Source organism: Cyanistes caeruleus, chromosome Z (genome assembly GCF_971803275.1).
Source record: "Cyanistes caeruleus chromosome Z, bCyaCae1.hap1.1, whole genome shotgun sequence".
Classification (NCBI taxonomy): Eukaryota; Metazoa; Chordata; class Aves; order Passeriformes; family Paridae; genus Cyanistes; species Cyanistes caeruleus.
The window spans coordinates 44,276,463-44,296,698 of record NC_141732.1 but is presented as its reverse complement, the minus strand read 5'-3'; the positions used below and the strand labels follow the sequence as shown (position 1 = coordinate 44,296,698).

Here is a 20,236-nt window from a genome sequence, read left to right as displayed (position 1 = left end):
TCCTACTGCAGTGACTCATCCTTTTAATTATCATATAACAATCCAACCAACAATGTCAGCTCATTTACTTTATTGTTGTAAAATACAAGTTTTACTTCACTGTAGTAATACTATGCCTTGTGGTATTATAAATGTGTCCAGTCATATCTGGGCATAGGAGAGCACTCATAGTTGTGAAAATAATGTTTCAACATACTTGACACCCACTGTATTCATGGAAACTAGTTCACTGCACTTCTCTAGTAACTAAGGTGAAAATAATGTAAAATCATGTCGATTTTTTACATGATTATTAAAAAATATGTGAAGAGAAAACACAGTGGGAATCAGACTAAAGCACCAGACTAATGTCTAGACAGAGGCCTGGTTTTCCTAGGAAGAAAAGTAAAAAGCATTCTTAACCAGAGTGAGTTGATTCAAGCTTACATTCTCCTCATTGCATGGCGATTTGTAGATTTGACAAGAATTAGAAGAAATCCAAAGCTCAAAGCACTTTATCCAAATTGCCATTTTATCTCAAGTTAACTTTTTTACATAAATGTAGGGCTTTTTTATGCTTTGAAATACAGGAGCAGTATAGTTTTTCATATTGAGAACACTCATTGGCTTTTTAGCAGCACATCAGCACTTCTTGTTTATACTCTCAATCCCATGCCAAATACCCTTATCTTCAAAGGAACTTTAAAATAATCACCATTAACAAAACCTGCCTTTTCTTGTTCTATGTTAAAACATGTAGAAAAAAAAACCCAACTCTCTGTGAAGCAAGCTAGGATTTTTACTACACCTGCTCAAATTGATTGTCGCTGAAGGTTTCTGAAAGGTAAGGATGGAGACCATAACATCTTGATACCTAGTGCTGAACAAATGCATACTGGTATCCAAGCTAGTCAAAGCAAACATTTGTCACCAAACAAAGCAAATATATTTTGCTTCATACACATGAAGTAGAACAGCTGACTAAACCAGATATTGTTTTGCACTGTCACTTTGCAGACCAGATCCGTAATTTAAACATTAACCTATCAACAACTGACAACCTGGCCTTGGAAGAACCTGGTGAAGTTTTAATTAAGGTAAAAGTATTAACACTCAAACTATCTTTTGACATATTACCACCATATAATGATTCAAAAGCTTCAATTGACTCATTTTATGACATCAAAACCAGCAACCGTAATAATCTTACTATCCACTCACAAGACAAAGTATTGCAAAAAAATAATTAAAAAAAAAAAACCAAATAAATTAAAATATACTTTCCCAAATTCTCTCAAGTTCAGCTTAGTAAGTAGTATTTAAAAATTAAATTAAAGTAACAACCTGGAAGAGGTCTTGGGCAATTAACACCCAGGTCCCATTGAAAGTAACAGAAAACAGGCCCCTAAAACCTTCAACTACTTTGAAAATACTGAGCTACAATTTTATCTAAATGACTAAAAAAAAAGTATGGTTGCTGACTCTCTTCATATGAAACTCCATTCTGAACACAATAGAGGATAACATGGAAGCAAATGTTTGTACATAGAAAGCTGAACTGCAGTTTTCATCCCCAGCAGTCCCTCAAACGGTTCTACTACAAAGAAAGATTTTGAAGCAGCTTTACCTTGTTCGCCACCACTGTTTCAAAACACACCCATAATATTTAAACTTTCAACTGTCTTTCCTAACAACATACACAGTTAAGCATATTGACTGAACTCCAGTCTGTCTTACACCCACACTGAGCAGTCTCAGAAACAAACTTTGATGAGCTCCAGCTCTCTTTTATACAACAGAATTAATGGTTACAGGTCATCTTGACCCAAGAAGTAAGGAGCCAAACACACTCACGACCACAGCTGACAGCTGTGGTTTCCTTTTGTGATGAATCACGACCTGGTCATCTTATGACTGGCTTGAAGTGAGTCAGTAAAAACAGGGTTCCATTGCACAACTCTAGGATGCTACAGGAAGGAAGACAAGAATTTGTCATTTCAAGCAAGAATACAAGCACTTTTGGCCCACAACATATAATACATAGCTAGAAAGAACAAAAAAAATAAGGTTTCTATGTAAGTGTACTCTGTCTTTCATGTCTCAAAGAAGTTATTATCTTAAGGTGGCTTTGACAATGAACCATGCTAGTTTCACAGTCAAATTATTTCCTCAAATGTCTGCAATCAAATCTAACTCATAAAACCCGCACATTTCAAAACACAAAGTCAGATATAGCAGCCCATAAAGGGTAAACTGTAGCAGCACACAGTAGTGTAAAGGGCTCACAACTCGAGCTCTAGCCATTTCTATTCATTCCAGGGATCCTTCAGCAAGCCACTGCACTTCTCCAAGCCTTTTTTTGGAGAAGCAATGCTTCTCCATAAAAGCACTTTGCAATCTACTCCTTCCCTCTTCATTATGTGCCTGATCACTGACAAAGCAACACAAACCGTAAACTCCATTTAGAGTAAGTACTGTCAAGTACTCAAGCTCAAGCTCAAGCTAGGAAAGGGTTAATTTTTGCTGTATCCAGGAGGGGGCATGGCCAGGACCCAGAGGTTATTCCATACCACCTCTTGTCATTGACAGCAGCTGGGGAAATGGAATCTCTTCCAGGGAGAAGGGGCTCCTTCTGGTCAAGAAAAAATGGTGGAGGGAGATGTCCAGTATTGTCAGTTATCAAAGGAGTTTTTTCCATGTGAATCATTGATTTTCTTGCACCCTCTGTCATTAGTATTGTTGTTGCTAATATTTGTTTTCTTATCTCATTTCTGTTTCCAGTAAATTGTTCTTATCTCGACCTGTGATCTTGACCTTTTGTGCTTCCAACTCTCCTCTCCAGCCTGCCTTGGGTTGATTGACAACTTAAGAAGAGTGAAAAGAGAAAAAAAACTTTGTAAGTTACAGGACACTAAGGTTCAACACAATCCATTGAGGATTTTGTGCAGCGTAAAGATAGAAAATGCTTCAACTCCTCTCTTTCGCTGTTATTTTCATCTTGAAAACTCTCAACTGTATTAGGGAACTCAACTTTAATTTATACAACATTCAACATTATTTAACAAACAAAGCACTGGCTCAGGGAGGAGAGGGAGGAGAAAACATGGAAGATGGAGAAAGTGGCAGTGTGGTCTGGAAAGTCTCTGAGTAAGTGAGTAACATTCTTAAAAAAAAACAGCACTGTTTAGCAAGAGCCAAAATCAGTGTGTTACCAAGATTATTCTTGCACTTAATACAAAACACAGTACCACATCAACTACTAAGAAGAAAATTAACTCTATCCCAATCAAAATCAGAACACCATGTCACCACATATTCCAAATTCTTAAGATTTTACCCTAACTTTACTCCTATCCAATGACGCTTTTTACAGAGACAAGGTTTATAGTCACTAGATTGAAATATTGATTGGTTTTTAAAATCTTTACATGACACCTCTACCACAGCTTATTATTCATTACAGGTTTTTCTATGCTGTTGGCAATTTTGAACTGTACACAGCACAGTTTTTTAAAACTACGTGACAGCCCCAACTGAGGGCAAGGGATTTTAGCAAAACAAACTCACATGACAAATGCAGGCCCTATCTGATGTAGATAACATCAAAAATTAATTAATGGAAATAAAAATGAATGTCTTACTTTTATGCAGAAAAGTATCTACACAAAAGACACTTCACACTACTACTGAAATAGGTTTTCTTAATTTACTCTGTCTGCCAGTCATTTATCAGAAAACACCTGTAGAGTACTATAGACAGATAACTGATCCCTTTGAGTTACATCTAACTAAACCAATAGTCAGGAAAGTCAATACACTTCTACTTCTGAAGGTTCTTCTATCAAATAACCACCTACCATCACTCTAAAACAATTTTGATATTACAAAATGAGGGGAAAAAAATCCAGGTTAAGAAATATGTAAATATGTATAATCAAAGTATATCACAAGGCAGACTCCACAAAGTTACAATGCACTGAGACATCAGACGATGGAAAACCTAACACTAAATACTTCATGTATTCAAGTGCCTTGAGACACCTGAAAAACAACAGAAACTTGAATCACAATCCTGGAAACAAAGAACAGACTGGATTCCATTATATAGTTTAAACCTATTTTGTTTTACCATTCAGTAATCCCTGGATTAGAGAAAAATAGTGAAACAGAAATGGATCATGTTAGAAGAATTGTTTTTATAAAGCAAGGTTTCTTAAAATGTAAAACTAATGTAAAAAATTTAAAAATATTAAAAGCATATGCAAGCCAGGAAAGATGCTCCACTAGCAAATTACTCAATGCTTTAACAATTTAACATTTACACGTGTGATCTTTATACAGCAGAGGAGACCAATTTGAGATTGCGAGAAGCAGGTACAAAAATGAAACCCTAGATTTATAGATTTAAAGTTTCAACCATAAACAAATTTGAATCAAAAAATAAAATTTAGAAGCTCTCCACTTGACAAAAATCAATCTCAACACAATGGATACGTTTACACTTAAGTAGCTCATGAGCTCTGTAGTTTAGTGCAGAAAACACATTTGTGTTCACCTACTTTAAAAAAACAAACTAGAAGCTGTTAAATATGCTGTTAGTGAAAACTGTATTCCATACTGAAGAGATTCTTTATTTAAAGGTTGAAGCTAAATAAAAATGGGGGGGGGGGGGGGGAGGAGCGAACCCTAAACCTGCAAAAAGATCTATTTTATTATCTATGGAACTAAACTTAACTTCACTAACTCTTCCTGTTGGGCATTGCTCTGAAATTTTCATACAATCAAAGGACTGGCAATCATTCTCTGCAAGAACTTCAAGTTTATGAAATTATTAGCACAGATTTATTATATCCACTGTTTGCCAGCCCAGAAGTTCATAATACACAGCTAGGCATGTTACTCTGTTTCAGAGTTGTAATGCTCAGGGAATGGACAACTCTGTATCTTTCAGCGTGCTACACAATGGCAGACAGTCACTCTAATAAACTCCTGAATACTTCAAAGGTCCACACATGGCACTAAAACAGCACCAAAAAGCATCAGCAAGCTTTAACTCTTCTAAAACTCCCTCGTTCTAAATGATGAGGGTAAAAAAATTGCTTTTCCATGTAACTGGTTCCAGCACCTCAACACTCAAACAATTCAAGTCATTCACTAAGACACGAAGGCATGAGTTGCTCCTAAAATGAGCACACTTTTAATTTGTACACAGGCTTTACCAAAATATATTAAGACACCTCTGCTAAGCAAGAAATTGCAAAGATCGTATTGCCACAAACTTAGAAAATAAACCGAGTGAAAGAAACACAGGATAAGAGACAAATGAGTTGCAGTATCATCAGTTTAATGAGCTGGAGTATCAGCAATGTCAGGGTCAGCTAAAGACAACAAGTTTAGAGGTATTCATCTTTTACCCCCCATGTATTCATTAAGTCCATGCTTGGAGCAAGACCAGTTATCATGCACAGTCAAGAATACAAATATTTGGTCCTTGTCCTGAGCCAAACTGTGCTCAGTACAATCAGATAGTTTTCGGAAAATAAAAGACAGATGGACAGCAGCTGCAATCAACTGACCTTCCAGAGGGGCAGTTTGTTTTCCATACCAACCTGTATACTCATTATTCCAGCTGTACAACTCAGGATCACAGTAACAAATCTATTTTGCTGAAGTCTTCCAACACAGAAAAAAATCTTGACAGAAAAGTTGCAGGCCTGGCTTACATTTATGGAGCAACATAAAATACAAGTTTTTTAGCCCCAAATTTGGCCCTGATGACACAAAAATCTAGATTCATGTTCTAGCAGTATTCTGAAATTACTGTAAAGAAATAAATAACTCAATTACTTAAGTTCTAATGTTAGCTACATAAATATACTGAGGGCGTTTCTTTTGTTGGGGTTTTTTTTTGGGTTTTTTTCAGCCTACAAGTTACTGGCCCACCTATCTCAACTGTACAAACCACCTGCTGATCCCAGATGCATTTGAACTTGCCTGGTATTTGAGATTAACCTATTTTCAAGGCTGGCTCTAGAAACATTATATCTACTGTTGATGCTTATTATTATCAACAGCTCCTTTTTTGCAGTTTAAGAGTAAAAGCCAGAGTAAAAGCCCCAGCCACACTATAGGGACAGTGCATTTTTTAGTCCCACTGCCTGGGACTTCAATGCAATGGTCAACCCAGCAGGACAATCTTACTTGACAAGAATTAAGCTTGAAGTGCAGATCTAATATTTTAACAGCAGTTCCAAGAGAGACAACACTCAGAGAATCTGTATAGAAGTACCGTCCTCTGTTAATTCCCTAAGCTTGCATGACTGTTTTCAGTAAAAATTCATGCTCTTAATTGGTTGTACAACTATTTCAGTTTATGACAACTGTTTATTTGTAAACTTCACAGCTCCACCAGTATTCAAATCTGAAACAAACCCATTGAAGTCAAATGCATTACAAAATTCACAGCTTTAGTAAATCTGTTTATTATTTCCAAAGGACCCAAACTAGTTAGTGGCTGACTGCTTTTCAGGACAAACACAATTCTCAAGTTAGATTCAGTTTATAAATCTCTCTTCTGAAATATCCTAACAAAACAAAAGCCCCAAAACTGCAAAGACTTTTACAAAAACTGCATTGATGCTGCTTACAAATCTATGGAGAATAGAGAAGTGAAAAGCACCCCTTTCAGACTGAGATTGCTGGGAAAGCAGTGGACAACATTAAAAAGCAAACACGGTCATTTTACTTTCAGGAGAAATGCCTAGATCAAGCTTGCAGAGAGAGTAGCTCACGGCACACAGCACTGCAGCTGCCAAAAGACTAGAGAAGACAAGAGAGCAGCTTCAATGCACTGGCAGCTGGAGAAAACCTCAATGAAACTCAAGTCTAGGACACTTCTAGCCAAATACTCATGTACGAAAGAGAAAAAAACAAAAAAACAACACAAGACCGAATTGTATCTAGATCACACATAAGGACAAAAAAAAAAATTAAGAAATATCAGAATTTTCCCTATTCACAGCAACTAGGTGAAACAAGTCTGACAGTCCAGCTGAATGTCCTAGCACTACATTTGAAATTTCAGAGCCTTTACTTCATCTTTTGTATCTTCTTCTATTAACCAGACTGTCCTTTAGCTCACACTTCAAGGAAAGATGTCAAGTTCTGTATCTATACATAAGTGGTGCTTTCAGACGTATTTGTTTGTTGGTGAGGTCTGCAATACCAATGACATCAAAAAACTCTGGAACAGCACAAAGTTGCCACATTTAAAGCCATTAGAAGGAGAAAACTGGAAAATCCTATGGAAAATGAAAGAAGTTCTGAATCTAGCAATGTCTATACCCTTTACAAGCAGGAGACTCTGCGCTTTTACATTTTGATAGCATCTTTTCTATGATTTGTTCCTTTCTAATTTAAATAAATGAAGTGGTAAGGAATATTTTAAGAGCAAACCTTCTACAAAACCAAAAGACTTGCAGGAAACAGTGTGGATGAATCAGCAGGTGTCACTAGTTTGAGACTTGTGTCACAGTCTTAGGGAGCACAGACTTCCACAGGAAGGCACAAAATCCCTAATAACTTGGTTATCTGATCATAGTTATATACTATCTATAGTAGTGCCATGCTAAGTACCATATCTGTAACTAGCACATTTAAGCCCAGGAGACTGCATATTTTACACAGTACAAGGCTATGACTTCCCAAAGTTGAAGGCCTACTTGCTGTTTTCAAAGACAGTGTTAGACCAAAATAACCACTGGAAATACAAGAGATATAAGTGATTAGTATATTTTCTACAGTCATGTTAATCAGCCAATGAGACAACTACCACCAAAACCAGTCAGCTCAACAGGACAACTCACAGCTAGAAAATGAGAAAAAAGAAGGCTTTGGGAAGGCCTAATTGTGGCCCTTCCAGTAGTTGAAGGGAACTTAAAAGAAAGATGAGGCAAGAGCGTTTGCAGGAACATGTGCTGACAGGACAAGGGGCAATAGCTTGAAACTGAAAGAGAGTTTAGATTAGCAATTACGAAAAAATTCTTTAGTCTGGGGGTGGTGAGGCACAGGAACAGGCTGCCCAGAGAAGCTGTGGATGGCACATCCCTGGAAGTTCAGACAGGTTGGATGGAGCTAGCTGAAGGTGTCCCCACCTACTACAGGGGAGCTGGAACTGGAAAATTTTTTTAAATCTTCCAACCCAAGCCATTCTATGACTCAACGACTTCACAAATGACCTACATCCACCTTCCGAGCCACCCCTCTGCAGTGCAACAGAGAGAAGCCGGTGAGAAGGGTACGAGGCGGCACGTCTCTCCACTACCCCCACTATCCCAGATGGCAGCAATCCTCTCCGGGGCCGGGATCGGTGCTGGTGCTTGCCCAACAGCGCCCGGCGCGACTCGGGCGAGCAGAAGCTGCTTTGTCACGGGAAGGGCCCTCGCCCCGCGCTGCCGGAGGCGGGAGCCGCGGGCCGGCGTTCCCTTCCCGGGCGGCGCTCTGCTCGGCCCCGGCCCCAATGCGGCCCCCTCAGCCTGCTCCGCCGCCCCTCACCTGCCGGATGCTGCTGGTTTCGGAAACGGCGAACTCTTCCTTCTCCTTGGGAGTCTTCACCGTGACTTTGATGATCCGCGGCTCGGAGGCACCGGCGGAGTCGCGGGTGGGGGAGCCCGGAGGGCCCGCCGCGGGTCCCTCCGCTCTGTCCGACATGGCCGTGTGCGGACGGGGCAGAGCAGAGCAGGGCAGGGGGCCTGGCCGCCGGCTCCCGACTGCTCCAGCCGAGCGCTCGCGCCGCGCCCGCGACACCGGAAACGGCCTGGCCCGGCGGCTGCGCGCCGTGATGACGCAGCGCAACGGGGAAGTTACTAGAAAGGGGCACCGCCCGTGCGCGCGGCCGGCGCCGTGCGCGCCCCCAGGGCCTGCGTGTGCCCGCGGGGACTCGCGCCGGGCCTCCCGCAGCACTTCTGGCCTTGGGCTGTCACATCCCTGGCCTTTGGCCGTCCCCAGCCTCCACGGACACGTCTGGAGAGCCGTGTCCAGTTCTGGGCTCCTCAGTAGAAGAGGAGGGAGATAAGAGAGGCAAGGAGCTTCTGGAGAGGGTCCAGTGGGGGGTCACAAAGATAATTTGGGGTTTGGAGCATCTCTCGTATGAGGAGAGACTGCAGGAGCTGTGCCTGTCTGGGGAAGACTGAGAGGGCATTCATCAATACATACAAGTATTTATCACATTAAAATCTCAAAGGTGGGTGCCTAATAGGACAGTGCCAAACTCTTTTCAGTGGTGCTCAGTGACAGGACTAGAAGCAGTGGCCAAAAGCTAAAACACAGGAAATTCCACTTAAGCATGGGGAAGAACTTGACACTCAGGGTGGCAGAGCACTGGAACAGGCTGCCCAGCAAGGTCATGGACTCTCTCTGGACACATTCAAAACCCCACTGAACGTGTTCCTGTGTAACCTGCTGTAGCTGACCGTGCCTTGGCAGGGGACTTGGTCTGGATGATGATCTCCAGAGGTCTCTTCCAACCCTAACAATTCTGTTACTCTGTGTGATTCTAGGTTTTAGTCCTCTTTTTAGATTTTAGTTTCCTCTGCATGCTTTAATCACTTAGTTAAGGTGGTTTAAAGTGGTACTTACTTTAGTGGTTGGTATACCATTAGTGGTGCTAAGGTGGTACTATGAGACCAAGCCTTTTCAATAAACGTTATCACGCTTTCACTGTGACAGGATTCAAGGGAATGGCCTGAAGCCATGTCATTTAGGCTGGATATTAGGAAGAGGGTTTTTTGCCCAGAGGCTGGTCTGACCTTGGAGCAGGCTCCCCAGGAAAGTAGTCACAGCACTTCTTGTGGTCACTCACACCTGGTTTTGCTGATGCCTTTGCTGGTGATTTTGCTGAGTGACATAAACAGCCCAGTTGCAGCAGCCCCTCACCTGTCGTTCCAGTACCTTCCCCCCTACAAGCAGCACAAGCTGACACAAGCCATAGGAAAACTTAGAATCTATTGCCAGGTGCAAGGGATGTGTGCCTTGGATTTTCAGTAAATCCATGCAGAAGTTTCACCAGGAGTTTCTCAGCTAGGACCTGGGAGTGCAGGTGCTACATACACATGCAACTGTGGTTTGCTGGAACTCCAGTCTATGAGGTGTTACAGAGGCCTGTAGTGAGATGCAGGGATTTGGTGTTGAAAGATGCAAAAATCTACTTTGGCATAGTTTGTGAACCTACATCAATGAAATAATTCAGTAACTGTTGCTTTTAAGTTACTCAGCTAAAGAGTAATAAATACTAGACATTTACCACTTTAAAGGTACTGCAAAGGTAGTATTCCATAGCTGGAAATCACATGTTCCTCAAACTTGGACAAAAAAAACCTTAAACACAAATTAAATTTGCATTACCAAATTAGGCGTTCTCCCCAAATATTCTTGCCTCTCAGGAAATTCAAGATGTCTATTCCTGTTTAGTTGTAAAATACATAAGTGGCTTTGAACTGTAGAATCAAATGTCCTTTTCTGCTTAGATGAGAATGGATGCTTCCCACAGTAGCCTGAATCATGAGATGATTTGCTGGTTTGTTCTGCTCTTGGGATAACATCTCAGACACCCTTTGTAGATTGGTTCATCTAGTACTAAAAATAGTGTAACACAGCATGGTAGGCTCCAAAACTTTTAACATTTTTACTAAAGGAATTGAAGACCTGCTAAGAGACCTTAAAAGAGAAATACGAAAGATTGGCTGAAGGGAATTCCAGGTTTTGCCTGTTCTAGAACTTTTGTTTGTTGCAGATAAGAATGATTCCAGGTATACTCGGATGGAGGCCAGTGGGCCAATTAACAATGAACCCACAACTCTCCCTCCTGGGGAAAGCTCCTAGAAGAGTCCCTTCTCTTTTGGGGCAACAAAAGGAGTCACTTCCAGCATGCCTTGCAGCCCTTGCAAATTTTATGTACCCCATGCAAATTCTGTGTACTCTATTGGTCCTTCCCTTTTGCTCTGCCCCTGAACCCTCAGTGGACTAGTCGTGATGCTCCTGTATAAGCCCCTGTTTCCCTCTGACTATCTGGAGTCTTTTGTCCCTGACCCCTTTGTGGAAGCCAGAGTTCTCCTTGTTCCTGGCCCAAGAATAAAGGCTTCTTGTGGAACACCACACGAGGCTCCCGTCCTTCCTTTTGTGTCTCCCAGATATCAACCGAAGAGCTGCAATGGCTCAAGAGCCCTTTTCAGGGCTCAGGGCTGAGATCACTCTTGGCAGGGCAGGGAGTGCCTGAGCACCCAAGAGTGTCCTTCCAGGGACGCTTCTCTGGGAAGGCCACGGCACCCAGACCACTGCTCAGGCTGTGACATATTCAAGTATTTAGACTTTCTTTGGTCGCACATTTTATTTTGCATACTGGTTGTGATGCTACAAGGTGTTGACTTCTGCTGCAGCAGAATACTTGGATGTGTGCCTGTACCACAATATCTTGTTGACTGGCAGAGTGAGGAACACCATACAGTAGCATTCTGTAGCACTGCAATCAAGCAGTGATTTCAAGCAGCAATTAGATCTCAGAGTAAGGAGATAGTCCTCATTGCAGGCTATTTGCAGTTTATAGATACAGCTCCTGCTGACTGTATCATTCCATGAGTAGACTTAGTACAAGAGTAGCACAATTTCTACCTGGTTATAGCTAGCAGAAGTTTACAAGTTAGAGGAACAATCATTTGTGTTATTTACTGAAGTATATTTGTTATAAGTGGAAAGGATACTAAAAATTTATAGGAAATAACTTGGACATTATTGAAAGTTCTTAACTAAGCAAAGAGGGGACTTTAACAAAGAATGTTTTTATCTTCATGTTAATTTTGGTGCAGAGAACAGGAATATGGGATCTCATTTGCCAGAACTGAAAGGGTCCAGATGGAAAATACCCTAAACCAGAACAACATGCATATGGGTTCTCAGTCATAGTTGAGAACATATAGAACATATAGAACATATATGCTTATAAACAGTGCATGGAAAATGATAACAATATAGCAAAGAATTTTGAGTTCTTAATCATCTTAGCCTGACAGATTTTTAAAAACGCTTATTTCCTCTTGTTTTTCTTTTCTTTCCCACTTTCTTCTACCTATGCTTTTATTTCCCCTTTCTAAAGCCACCTGTGCAACTTTTCTTCATTAATTGCTGATATTAAGGAACAGAATTCAGCATGTTTATTAGACCATTAATTTTTATGCCACTTCATTTTCCTCACCTACAGTTACTGATGTTTACTGCAGAAGTTCAACCTCATTCCCAGCTTTGACTAGACAGCATCAATTTGGTATTTTTTTCCACAGTTAGTTGTAACCAATGCAAAGCCATCTAACTTGGCTTCAGATAAACAAACAAACAAACAGAAAATGGACATGCAGTGACCAGACAGTATTTTGAATCAAAGTGAAAGTAGTGGGTCACAACAAGTTGAGTCAAATTAAGAATATTACCAAAAGGTTTTGAACCAGTTGGCTGAATTCTGTTTAATGTTTTACCTGACATTAGTGACACAGACTTGAATTTAGATGAGGCCTCAGGTGGTCTAATGACAGTAAAACTTACATACAATATCTCCAAAGTTCTCATGTAAGTGATGCATAACATTCCTTGTATTTCTGAATATTCAAACCAAACATAATATAAACACCTGTGTTTTATTTTTAATGTAAAAGGGAAGAGTATAGACTTCTACTTTCTTAAGACATTAAAAAGATATTCTACATATTTTTTTTCCATTCCTGATTTGCCAGAACAAAGGTTAGGGCTCTTACTTTACACTCAGTTAAAGGGGTTCAATTAAAAAAGCTTAATACTAAAGCATAACTGGGTAGATAGTGATTATCTCCTGCTGTAGATAGGGGGCTCACTGTGCAGATTCTTTGCCTTTAGTACAGCAAATTTCAAGCACATGCCCTTGTCACGTCTCAGTCAGAAGGCAGTATCCTTGCCAGGTCTTCAATAATTCTAATAAATGAAATAATCTTGTCTCACTTGCAGTATGATTTGTTTCTTGGTGATTGCTTTTCTAATTCTTACAAAGAATCACCCTTTCAAAAGTCTAGAAAAAAGACTTTCATTTTTCTAGGAAAATCCCTTTCATTATCCCAATTCATTAGCAGATGTTTTCCAATTGTACTCTGTAACTTTTAGCCTAACCTGAGTTATTTTTGTTAGTTTGATTCACAAAAACCATATTTAAAGTTTTGTAGTTGTCTTTGTCCCAGAATTCATCCCAGAATTTTCTCTAGCTGCTCTCTACATGTACACTGTGCTTTGGCCTTTCCAACAAGCCTCTTTGTCTCCCTAGCCTCTGTTACGTGGAACTCTTTGTTTTGTTGGGAAAGTTCCTCTCATTTCAGGACTTTAACTACATATTTAAAGGTAGCACCGAAACTATGCGGTCTAAACTCTTTCAGTATTCAGTAAATGAGAGCCCTTTGCTCTTCATCTTTATTCTAGCTTTCCTACCTCAGCCTAAATTATGAGGGTTCGATTTTTTTTTTGACTAACCTTTTTGAAAAAGAAAAGTTTTATTGTATTGTGACACAATTTACAGCTTATTTCAAAGTAACTAGAACAGATACAAATTACTGCTGAATATTTGTATATGAAATCAAAAGAATAACAAATCTATCTGTTGCCAATTTATATACAGCCACATTCCAAAGTGACCCATTCTGAGAAAATAATATTGAAACAATTGCTGAATTTTCCAAAGAAAGCATACGAGGAGTATCCTTCCTGAAACAGACTGCAACAGCTACAAAAAAAAAATCTTTGTCTTATTACAAATGTAGAAGGAACTAGATATGAGAAAATTATTTATTTCTTTCCGAGACATGGAAAGAATTTAAGAACATAGAAGAGAAAGGAATCAGCTGATTGAAGAATTCTATGTAATTTATATTGGAAAGACTAATTCTATACTGGACAGGCTAATACAGCAAATGGTGAACAGGGAAAGGAGTTGTGTTGAATAAGAACTGTATTCAGCATTGCCCAAGTGAGAAACATGTAAATGTTTCTTTAAGGCTTAAAAACTGGTTTTTATGGACTTTTTTATGATGGCATCAAAAGGCATTTCTAGAATCCAGTTTTAGTTTAATTTAAATAGGACTTCTGTTAATCAGCAAGCATGATGCAAACTAATTTTTAAGTATGTCAAACTATAGCACAAGGAACAACACAGGTCTACACTGGAGGATGACAGGGCAGGGAGTGGGGTGGGTGAAGCTTTTACTAAATGTCCTGAAAGAAAAAGAGCATCAAACCAAGTATGTCAAATAGGAATATATGGACAAATATAAAACTTAAACTTCCTTAAAACTTAAGGGAAGATAAATTCATAGAATAGCAGGTAATCAGTCTTTTGGATTTTGGCTTCTGTTTTATAATTGTCTTGGTTTGGAAGACAGGTGTCTGCTAGGGAGGGCAGGAGCCTCCCTTGGAATGAAAATGTAGACCCCTTCCCTCCGAATTACTGTAATTTTGAAATCAAGGGGCTCTCAGGCAGAGATCTGGGGATAGGAACAATAGTTCTTTACTAGTATGTATAACAAGGTGTGGTGGGTTTTAGCTCAAGCTAAAACTCATTTCTTGCTGTAAAATATGGATTGGGAGAAGGGCAAAACAGGCTTAAAACTTACAAGGAATAAAGAAAGTTTATTAACAGGACTTAAAGAATAAGAAACCAGAATAAAACGTCCAGAAACTTTTTCTTCCCCCCACCCAATCTTTCTTTTTTTAACTGACAATGATGAGACAAAACCCGTGATGTTAAAGCAGGTACTATACAATAGTCTTTTCATCAGCCTTTGTATGGAGATGATTTTTCTCTTGTCATGCTGTGGAGATTTTTTTACAAGAAACAGTTCTCTCATGGCTTTTCATTTCTATGACTGGCAGCCACCCAGGCACAAACTCTGCCCTCTCCTCTCAGAGAGGAGACCCCTGTCTCCTCTCACATACCTCCTAGAAGTGTGTTCATGGGCCATGAACTCATGGGGTGTTATTTTAAGTATGAGTTATTCAAAGGCAAAGGTTCTCTTCATCTGTCTCTGGGATCATCTTTGAGAACAGAGGTTTTCTTCTTCTCTCCCTGGGGCAAAGAGTCTTCATCAGCTCTTATCGCTCTCTCTGTTCAAGTGTCTCATGGGATCACAGCTACTCCACCGTCTGCTTAGCTTCATCGATGGATACCTCTGCTCAGATCTGCAGCTTGAATTCCCCCACTGCTCTTTCATGAATTAAAGAGTTATTTTTCAGAACATTATTGTCCATCTCCATGGCCGTACCAAAAGAATATTTCAGCCTATTAGAGCATCTCCTCATTCTCCTTCCATCTGAGGCTTGACTCCTTCTTTTACTGACCTTGATGTTTCATGTTTTCTTTTTTATGTCTTGACTGCTCTCATCCTTCTCTCCTTGGAGAGAGGAACAAGGTCTGCAGGTCTTATCTCTGTACTGAAGCAGTTAAATCTGGCCCAAGCTGCTGCAGGCAGTCGTGGTGTCGGATTTCAGGTGTCTTACACCCAGCAGCCGAAGGGAGGGAGCAGACAGTGTTCGGCCTGGAGCGGTCTGTGAGGGCCGAAGGCTGGGCTGGGGGGAGTTGTCGGCAAGTATCAACAGCCGTCTGGGGGCCTCCCTGGGAAGCGCTTCGGCTACCCCGCCAGAATGGATCCCGGAGAACTTCTCAGGAGAAGCCAGCGCCACCACAGAGCCTGTCCCGGGCTCGGGGGAACCCTGCAGTCTCCATCCCCCGCCCGGGAGCCACTGGGCTCTGGCTCAGCCCCCCTCAGGCCGCACAGGCCGCAGGGCAGCGGGGCCAGCCTCACCAGAGCTCTGCTGCCTTTCAAGGCCGGAAAGAAAGAGAGATAATCTCCCGGGCTTGGGTTTTTAAAAGGTGGTATTCACAAAGGTGAACTTACTTTTCAGTGGTGCAAGATGCTGTCAGTTCTCAGAAGTGGCCAGCTATTGGCCTGATCTCAAGCACAGAAGAAACTCCCAGCAGCTTCTCTCAAAGAAATCACTTCCATGGGTGGTTCCCATTTCTTTCACTAAATGCCAAACTACCATGCAAGGCAAAGAAACAACAATAACTACAGCATTAACAACAAAACAGAACCAGGGACCCCGTGACAGCTTTCTCGGCCGAGACGAGAAGGGATGGAGGAGAGGCTTTGCTTCACAAACCCCTCGGGCAGTCAGTCCCAGTGCTCCTGCAGGGCTCTGAGGAACACCCAGCTGGAACAGCAGGGATGAGCTGAGATCCTGGGCCGGTGGATGAGGTGGATCAGCAGCTCCTGGCACTGGCGCATCCCGGCATGGGACAAGGCCCACCAACGAAGAGGGAAGAAGGAGAAGAAGCAGCAGCAGCTCCGTCTGGGTGATGGCAAATTCCCTTCTCTCCGCAGCAACAGCTCCCAGCAAAGTGTCCTTCTCTGAAGATGAAGAAGCCCGCCAAACTGTCCCCGCCCTCCCCTTTTTCCTGCCCCCCCTTCCCCCCTGGGCCCAGCCAAACTCTTTGTGTTTCTCAAGCACCCACCAAGTATCTGCAGTCAGGTTTTCCCAAAACTAATGGGTAAAAATTCCATTGGTGAGCCAGAACAAAAGGAAGGACACCCAACCCCCAACAATAATATAGAATAATCAAATGACTCTCTCTAAAAAGAATCTAGCAATTTAATGGTACTTTGAAACAGACTAATTAGTGTTTTTGTGAAAAGATGAATATCCTGTATTTCCTAATTCAAAATTGCTTACAAATACAAAAACGTTGGAAAAGAAATCACATCTCCCAAGTTATGGGCACCACTGATTTGATTAGATAAAAGTCTTGTTCTTGTAACCCTTGGTGAATGTTTTCCGTGATGTAGCAGGTAATGAAAACACATACCACCTCACCAAATGAAGGGGACTTAGTTTGAATCAGGCTGGTAACAAAACAGATTACTTCATTCTACCCAGTAGCATTCTATCTGTCAGGATGTAATTATGTACAGTTTATCCTGTGTGGTCACACGGTCTAGTTCTGAACAGTGGCACCAGTAACATTCTGAAGATAACAAATTTGAAAATTATTTTTGAAGAGTTAGCCAGAAAACAAACAAATAAAGGTAGGACAAAAAAAATTGGTGAATCTACAGTAAGACTTTCAGCATTATTATGAAATCTGAATAAATGTGGACTGTTAGTTACACTGTCTCATTTCTTTGGAAAATCTTATTCCACTGTTAGAATCTTCATGGAACTAGTTTTTAGAAGTCAGTAGTCTTAAAAACGAGATTCACTTAATAAATTATAAAAAGAATTTATTATAAACAAAAGACAATTAGGAGACAAAAGAAATAAAGCAAAGGGTTAAAACGGCCGGGTGCCCTGGTGGGTTACCAGGAACACACCTGGTATCTCAGGAGTGTCCTTTTTATCCCATCTTTGCTGTGAGAGGTTAATGCATATTCAAGCATGTCCCCTCCCTGGTTCCACCTTCTTGGATCATGTTATTTTCTGCTGGTCAGCATTATTTTGGAGTTTGGTTTCTTTTTTGCTGCAGATGGTCACTTGTTGATAACAGCCTGGGCCCCTCATCCTTCCCCTGAGGGCAGCTGGTCTTCATATCTTCCGCTGATAACAATTTGGGCTCTATTGTTCTCCTGATAACAACTTGGGCCCCACTGTCCTTGCCCTCTGGAGTTTCCTTGCCTTGTACCTAGGAAATTCTTTTAAACTTAAGACTTGTTAGCATAGCTAAAAAGTATTTAATATATAATATTCATCTGCGAAAGCCAATATCACAATACAAATTTATAACAGTAGCAAGTTGTAACAGTATTACAGATTCATGCTACCGTTATTAATAAAGACTCCTGTCCCACTTTACCCTCCTGCTGCCCATACAAGTGAAGGTCATCACAGCATTCTTCACACATACTTGCTTTGGAAATGGCTTAGTGCTACAGTGTGTGGAAAAAAAAAAAAAAAAAGTCTTCTTTAGACTTACAGGTATTTTGCGTTGTCTACTGTTGTGGCGACGTGCCTCGAGGAAGACAAAGAGTTACACTGTCCCATCCCAAACCCCTTGTGAAGGGCGGCCCAGGGGCTCTGATTGGGTTTGAGTCCCTGGGGGGGGGGAGGTTCTCCCTTGCTGTGTTTCTAGTGGTCCCTGGCCCTGAACTCCACCCTCAAGGGTGGAGACCATCAAAAGTTCTGTCTCTCAAAAACCCCTGCTGTGCCTCTGTTGGGAGCTCTCTGTTCCAGATCTGAGTTTGTTCCCATGCTGAATAAATGGTTTCATGAACAGAGGCCCGTCTCGTTGGTGCTCCATGCTGATCCCCAGAACCCTGCAGCTTCCCTGGATAAGATCCTGAGGTTACTGACTGCAATATACTGTTTGGTCTCTTCTCTGGTTCTTTCCCTCCAATTTCCGTATTCTCTGCTTGTTTCTCAGGTAATCAACAGGTTTCCCAATTTTCTTCTAATCAGCCAGGGTCTACTCATAGTTTAACATTCTGTAACATTCAACTTCAGCAATTGTTGCAGTGTGTTTCTTGTTAATGGTATGTTCTGTTATTGCCCAAATGAGACCCTCCCACCCCACGTTGTCAATCTACCCTGAGTCTCCTGTAAGTCCTACCTTAGACCCACCGCATGCTTGGAATTCCTCTTCAGAAATCCCCTAAACTTCAACACTTGATTAGTCCATGTGACCCAACTCTCCCCCCCTATCTCCCTCATTGGAGGATGATTTTGTGAACCCTGCCTTTTACCCTCCCCAGGATAGCTCTGATTAGCTGATGCTTTGTACCCTCCCTTTGAATTGCCTCCCTATTTCAGCTGTTGCATGTTCACATTTTCTGTCTTTTGCCCCCAGTATTCCCCAGAGCAATAAGTCCTCTGTTATCCCATGCAAAAGACTTCCCTCTAATCCTTGTCTCCTCAGAGCTCAGACTGACAGCCAAAAAGCCGTAGAGCGAGTGCTCTAGTCACACCTCGGGTCATCCTGCTCCTGGGGTGTGACCCATTCCTGTCACAGGCCTAAGTGACAGAGCCAGATAAGCTCTGGCAAGATGCCATAAGCAATTATCATTAAGTAACATCCCAGGATATAGTACTGCATTCAGTGCTGCACAAACAGTTCTGCATTCTTATAGCCATACTGCATTTGGTGACAAAAGAAATGTTTGAGCTTTGTCTGGTAGTACAAGAGGAATTATTTATTACTAGTCTAGCTCTGGAGAATGACACATGGCACTTTCCTTAACACTTAGCAGGCAGGGAAGAGCTTTTTCTGTAGTAGTTGGACAAGTTAGTGTCTGCATTTTGCAACTGGAAGTCATGTAGGTGTAAACAAGACACAGACCATTAAATTTTAGAATCACAGAATGGTTTGGGTCAGACTTAAGTCTGGTATGTACTGTCATGGCAGTCCCACTGCCAAGGGCAGGGACATCTTTCACTAGTGTCTCCATGCCAGTGGTTTTTCTCACCCAGGCTGGCTCCTGGCACAGCAATAAGAGTGAGCCACCCCCAGAGAGACAGGCAGTCCAGGGTGCAGCTTGCAGGGAGTAACGTGGTCAAGGCACCACACTCTACGGCTTTTGGATGGTAAGACAAGCCGAGGATCAGAGTAAAGGACGGAGAGGGATCTTTGATGTGAAGCCCAGAGTGTTTATTTCCTAGGGGGTCAGGAACCAATGACCAAGAGTAGGGTGAAACAGTAGCTTATAAACATGGGAGGATTAGAGGGAGGATACAATGTGGCAACCAACCAGGGAATCTTAGGGGAGGGATACAAGGTGGGGTATGCATTTCACAAATCAATAGGAGAACACAGTGGGAGGGTACAGATCAAACAAGCCAATGGGGTCCCTGTCACGGGGAGATTGACAGTGGACTTTATAGTAACAAAGGGTAGGCACCAGTTTGGATTGACAGGGAAGGTCCTGGAAAAATGTGTTGTCCACTGATGGACAACTGGGAAATGGAGACAATTGGTTCAAGGGGAGATTGACACTGAACATTCTGGAACATGGGGAAGGGTTTTGGGATAAGTGACAGTGGGAAGAGGTGGGGACAAGGGGACAACTAGGAAGGAACCACTCTTATTTGGGGGGAGTAACCTGGAGCAAAACAGCTGCAAAACAATCCATAATATTGACAAATAACAAAATGCACTACTACACACTAGGTCAAGGCCCTGTTCAACCTGACCTTGAACACTTCCATGAATGGG

The 20,236-nt window shown here is 41.5% G+C and overlaps 1 protein-coding gene across 12 annotated transcripts in view; it reads right to left on the bottom strand.

Moving 5' to 3' along the window:
- UBQLN1 (ubiquilin 1) overlaps positions 1-11,124 on the bottom strand; it is a 39,255-nt gene extending 28,131 nt beyond the window's left edge. For all 12 annotated transcript variants that reach the window (XR_015280889.1, XR_015280887.1, XR_015280890.1 and 9 more), the window contains exon 1: positions 8,533-11,124. Coding sequence is in view for 8 of the 12 variants with exons in the window: in XM_086868908.1 (XP_086725034.1) it covers positions 8,533-8,688 (156 nt within the window). In the remaining 4 variants the exon portion in view is untranslated. The remainder of the gene's footprint in view (positions 1-8,532) is intronic.
- Positions 11,125-20,236: the final 9,112 nt, after the last annotated feature.